Source organism: Penaeus vannamei, chromosome 37 (assembly GCF_042767895.1).
Source record: "Penaeus vannamei isolate JL-2024 chromosome 37, ASM4276789v1, whole genome shotgun sequence".
NCBI classification, from domain to species: domain Eukaryota; kingdom Metazoa; phylum Arthropoda; class Malacostraca; order Decapoda; family Penaeidae; genus Penaeus; species Penaeus vannamei.
This window is the reverse complement of record NC_091585.1, coordinates 8,413,063-8,419,062: the sequence shown is the minus strand read 5'-3', so window position 1 is coordinate 8,419,062 and position 6,000 is coordinate 8,413,063. Positions and strand designations below refer to the sequence as shown.

The 6,000-nt window shown below is 44.6% G+C and overlaps 1 protein-coding gene across 1 annotated transcript; it reads left to right on the top strand.

Moving 5' to 3' along the window:
• Positions 1 to 655: 655 nt before the first annotated feature.
• Positions 656 to 1,027, top strand: LOC138859631 (rhoptry surface protein CERLI2-like). The gene has a single exon (XM_070115423.1). The coding sequence runs from the start codon at positions 656 to 658 to the stop codon at positions 1,025 to 1,027; it is 372 nt and encodes a 123-aa protein (XP_069971524.1).
• The last annotated feature ends 4,973 nt before the right edge of the window (positions 1,028 to 6,000 follow it).

Here is a 6,000-nt window from a genome sequence, read left to right as displayed (position 1 = left end):
GGTCTTGTTTTACTCGTAATTTTATTGATATCAGCTTCAGCATTTTTTATGTATAAAGTGTTGTAATAGCTTTTTTTTTTAGTTGTTCAGGTCAAGTCAGGTCAGGTCTTGTCAAATGATGACATCTCTCCCCTGTCTTAGATGGTATTTGGAATTATTTTCCACATTTTCTGAATTTCAGTTTAATTTATATAACATAATTTTTATAATATGAATTAACATTGTGATAGTCATTGTTCTTTTTCATTATATTTGGGAGCTGTAGTATATTTGTGCACATTCTGAAGTATATTTAGCCATAATTACTTGTTTTCTTTATAGATATATATTTTTCCTTGAATTTTTCATGTATGGTAAATTCTTTATTTCATTTTTTGGTAATTTGACTACTTATTTTTTTTACACATTTATCTACTAGCTCTTGCTTTTTTGAACGAAATTCGGATAATGATTTCACTTGACCTTACTCAGGTAGAAGGTACCTACTTATAGCCATCTGATTCCGCCTGACTGAAAAATACATTCATGTCATTTGTTTTCAATTTTAATTCAGTATCTCTCGATATTAGATGTTAATTATACTATATCACCTACTGCGACTTCATTTTTGCTCTCATGATTCATCAATACATGCTAAATTACCTCGGTCATCCTGATGACGTTAGGTCAGATGACATCATATCAGGTCAGATTACATCAGATCACATCAGATGAGGTCAGATCACATCGATCAGGTCAAATCACATCAGATCAGGCCAGGTCACATAAAATATGGCCAGATCACATCAGATCAGGACAGATCACATCAGATCAGGACAGATCACATCATATGAGGTCAGATTGCTTCAGATCAGGTAAGATTAAATCAGATAAGGTCATTGTATTAGGTCAAGTCAGGTCACATCAGGTCAGGTCAGATCACATCAGATCAGGACAGATCACATCAGATCAGTTCATATCACACCAGATCAGGTCAGAACACACCAAATCAGACCAGATAACATCAGATCACATCACATCAGATTAGTTCAAATCATTTCAGATCAGATCAGGTCACATCAGATACGGTCAGATGAAATCAGATCACGTCTTATTACGTAAGATCAGGTCAGATCCATCAGATCAGGTCAGATTTCATAACTTCAGGTCAGATCGCATTAGATCAGGTCAGAAATAAGATCAGGTCAGATCAAATAAGATCATATTATACTAGATAAGATATGACCACATCAGATCAGGTCAGATCACATCAGACCAGGTCAGATTGCTTCAGTTCAGGTCAGATCACATCGATCAGATGAAATCACATCAGATCAGGTTACATAAAATATGGCCAGATCAGGACAGATCAGTTCATATCACACCAAATCAGGTCAGATCACATCAAATCACGTCAGATCACATCAGATAAGATAAGATCACATGAGATTAGGTAAGATCACATCATATCAGGTAAGATCACATCAGACTAGGTCAGATTGCTTCAGGTCAGGTCAGATCACATCGATCAGATCAAATCACATCGATCAGATCAAATCACATCAAATCTGGTCATGTCATATCAAATCTGGTCAGATTGCTTCTGATCAGATCAGGTCAGATTTCATATCAGGTCAGATTACATAAGCTCAGGTCCGATTTCATCAGATCTCATTAGATCAGGTCCGATTTCATCAGATCACATTAGATCAGGTCAGATTTCATCAGATAACATTAGATCAGGTCAGATTTCATCAGATCACATTAGATCAGGTCAGATTTCATCAGATCACATCATTTTACATCAAGTCAGATTTCATTACATCAGGTGAAATAACAACAGTGTCAGATTTCATCAGATCAAAATGAATCAGATCAGGTCAAATTAACTAAGATCAGGTAGGATCACACAGGGCAGGTCAAATCACATAAAATCAGATCAGGTTACATCAAATATGATCAGATCACATCAGATCAGGTCGGATTAAATCAGATCAGGTCATCACATCAGGTCAGGTCAGATCACATCAGAACAGGTCAGATTACATCAGATCCCATCAGATTAGGTCAAATCACATCAGATCAGGTCAGATTATATCAGATCAGGTCAGACTACATCAGATCAGGTCAGATCAGGTCAGATTACATCAGATCAGGTCAGGTCACATCAGATCAGGTCAGAGTACATCAAATAAGGTCAGATCACATTAGAACCGATCAGATTGCTTCAGATCCAAAAGCAGGCCGAACGTGTCCGGCCTGCTGAACCGAGCAAGGACAAGACAGAAACACCAACCACAAAGTCTGTCCATGCCTACCAGACTGAGGGAAGCCTGAACTCCCCTCAGAACTCCCTCAGTCAAGAAGGGGCTCCAGCTGTACCGGCCAAAACAGCTGCCCCCACTTCCAAAGGCCTTAAACCCCTGCAAAGTGGAGGCGTGAAGCGACGAAGGGTGGAAACTGACTCTGAAGAAGAGGCAGAACACACCCCAAGTCGACTAACGCGGTTTAAGGTACCAAAAAAAACTGAAGACTTCGACAATGCATACCAGCTGGTAAGGGCATTGGAGAAGGAAAGAAATGTGAGATTATCAATCCAAATCTCCAGAGATGAGGGCATGATCATTGCTCCCAAAGACAAAGCCACCATGAACTTCCTGCAGGAAATCAAGGTGCTTAAAGATGGGAGGAAGGTGTGGATCTCACCACTGACCTCCCAAGAGAAAAAATCCAAGATGGTGCTACTTAGCTTCCCACTAGGGTTCGACGTGGAGGTGATCACGTCTCTCCCACAAGTGGTGGAGGCTTCCCGCATGACCAAAGGGAAGTCTCCAACCAGGCAAGTCCTTGTTATCCTCAAGGGAGCCCCAATCACCACCCTTGATCTGGGTAACTGGGGCTCATACAAACTCAGGACATATGTGCCAGAGCCCTTGAGGTGTTTCACATGCCAAAAATTCAGGCATCACCAGGCCAACTGCAAGGCCAAAGCCAAATGTGGTGTATGTAGCGAGGCACACGAAACGGAAGTGTGTATTAAGGCACACAAAGATGGCCAGAAGGACACAACAGCCAAGTGTCCAAACTGTGCCAAAAAACATCATGCCTGGAGCCTGGCTTGCTCTGTCAGGAAACAGGCAGTGATTAAAAAGCAGGAGCTAGCCAAAAAGCGTCCTGACTTTGTCCCTGCGCCCCCAGGTACCTATGTCTGGGGCCAAAACAAAAAACAAAATAAAAAGGAGAAGACTCCCCGACCTCCTAAGAGGAAGGAGTCGCCCCCACAGAGAAAATTGGATACCTCTAACAGAGAGGAATTCCCCGAGCTTGCTAGTGGCAAAACCACAAAAAAGAACCAAAGGGAAAAAGGTTCAAAGTCCACAGCAATGGTCCCCCCAGTAGATGATAATCTTTTCTTTGATGAGAAAGATATGACTCTCCTGTTGAGTGCTGTAGTTTCTGCAGTAGCAACAGCCTTGGGGAGGACCAGTGAGGAGGCGGAGAAAGCAGTGCAGGTCGCCATGACGGCTATGACCCAAACTGTGGCGGCTCTGAAGGGAAGGAAGCTAGAAGCCTCCAAACCGATAACGAGCAGCGCCCCCCTCCCTAAATCCTCGGATGGCAGGCTAGCTTCAAAAGAAACACCACATAAAACCCCAGCTAGTCTGTCAGGACAGGCTGAAACTGTGCAGCAGGCCGAGTCTGTACAGCCAAAGTCTCGTCCTCCGACCCGAGGTGACACTTCCAACCTAGGCCCTACACCCCCTGGTAAGGCCTTAACCGGAGTGTCTGACTTAGAGGAAGTTGTACAATCCTCAATCAACGAGGATCTGTATTTATCTGATGCCACCAGCACTGGGGCATCGGAAGATGAAGCAAGTGACACTGAGTAACCATCATGGCACACAATCTAAGCATACTGCAGTGGAATATCTGTAGCTATAAAAGCAAGAACTCATTTCTCCAGTCCATTGTGCGAGCAAGGAGCATTGACATCATCATGCTCCAGGAGACACTAACAACGGGATCCGTGTGCTTCTCAGGATATCATGCCTTCACCACTCCAAACCTGGATGGTGCTAGAGGCCTGATGACCCTGGTAAAAGAAGCTATCCCTTGCTCCTTAATAGCCAATCCGCCGCACTGTGGAGATGGTGTTGAATCTCTTGCTGTTGAGATTCAGCTATCTGGGGGCCCTATAAAAATATACAATATTTATAGCAAACCACTGTGTGAGAGCTTAGACCTAAATCAGGTCTGTGCTACTGCAGCACAAGACCGAGTGATCATAGGGGGAGACTTCAATGCACACATGGCCATGCTGAATCCCCGCAAAAGGCCGAACGCGGCAGGCATTCACATAGCAGAAGTGCTTGAGACGTTCCCTGAGATCGCTCTTCTCAACACCAAAGAACCAACGCATGTGAAGGGAGGGGTCCTAGACCTCACCTTTGCCACTGCAACAATGGTGGAGAGAATTCGATGGTGTGTCGATGATACGGTTACTAGTGATCACTACGGCATAGTCACCACACTAATGGATGCAGGTCCAGCCCAAAGACCACATCACATTCCTAAATGGAAAACTGACAAGGCCAACTGGTTTGCCTTCCAGGAAGGCTTGGCTCGATGTCTGAAAGCCAATGAACCCAATAACAATAATGAAAATGTGGATGTGCTAGAGGCAAGGCTAATCCAGGCCATAAACCAGGCAGCCTCACAAACCATTCCCAAAACTCGTCCATGGTCCAGAACTCACAAAGACGCCTGGTACTATAATGACGAGATCAAAGAGGTCAACCACAGGGTTAATATGTGTAGAAAAAACTTCCGACGGCAAAGATCTCCTGACAATCTAGCCCTGCTGAGGGAAGCTGTTGTGGATGCCAAGGAAACTGCCAACAGAGTAAGGCAGGAAAAATGGCTGGAATGGTGCCAGTCTTTTGGGTACCAGACCAGCCTTACAGAGTTGTGGAAACGGGTCAGGCAAGCGACAAGCCGCCAAGCCCCGAAATCCACTCATCATGACCCACAATCAGAGGCTAACAGATTGGTGCTTGAGTTCTCTGCCAGAACCAGCACCAACAATCTGCCTCCAGTGATGAGAGAAAAACAACAAAACTTAAATCCAGAAAGACTTGCTCTCATAAGAGACAAGGCACTCGAAGCTGATGAAGCAGATGCCTTGTTTTCTCTTAGGGAACTAAGAAAATCATACAAAACCAGTTCTGGGTCAGCACCGAGATCTGATGGGATCTCTCACCCCATCATTTCGCATCTAGGCCTTGCAGGAGAACTTGCATTCTTGCAGGTTATCAACAAATCCTGGCAAACAGCCACGGTGTCCCAGAGCTGGAAACAAGCCACAATAGTTCCCATCCCAAAGCCAAAGGAGCCTGGCAAGTACCGCCCCATCTCTCTTCTCAGCTGCCTGGGTAAAACAGCTGAGATGGTACTCAACAGGCTCCGATGGAAAACGGGTCCCCCCCATGAACACCTGCACGGGTTCACAAGGGGTAAGAGCACTGCTCATAGCATTTCCACACTCTTAAGCGCAATCTGCACCTCGCCCGCCGTGATTGTCTTCCTGGACCTGGAGAAGGTTTTTGAGTTGGCAAGTCCACTTGCCATTCAAGAGACCCTAATCCACAAAGGAGTCAAAGGCAGACTCTTGGCCTGGATAGCTGACTATTTTAAAAATAGATCAGCAAATGTCAGATTTCAAGGCCACCTCTCACAGCACATGCCACTTGAAAATGGAACTCCTCAGGGAGGGGTTCTTAGTCCAGCCCTGTTTAATACCCTCATGTCCAACATACTCGACATTCACCTGCCAGAGGGATGCAAGATCATCTCTTATGCAGATGACTTGGCAATCATAGCCTCTGGCAACCACTGCCTTACTAGAGCTCAGCGTTGTCTGAACCTGGTGTCTGAAGAGTGTTGTAGGACGGGTCTAAAAATATCAGCAGCAAAATCCAAAGCAATGGCACTGAGAACCAATGTCAGAAACAAAAAACTCCC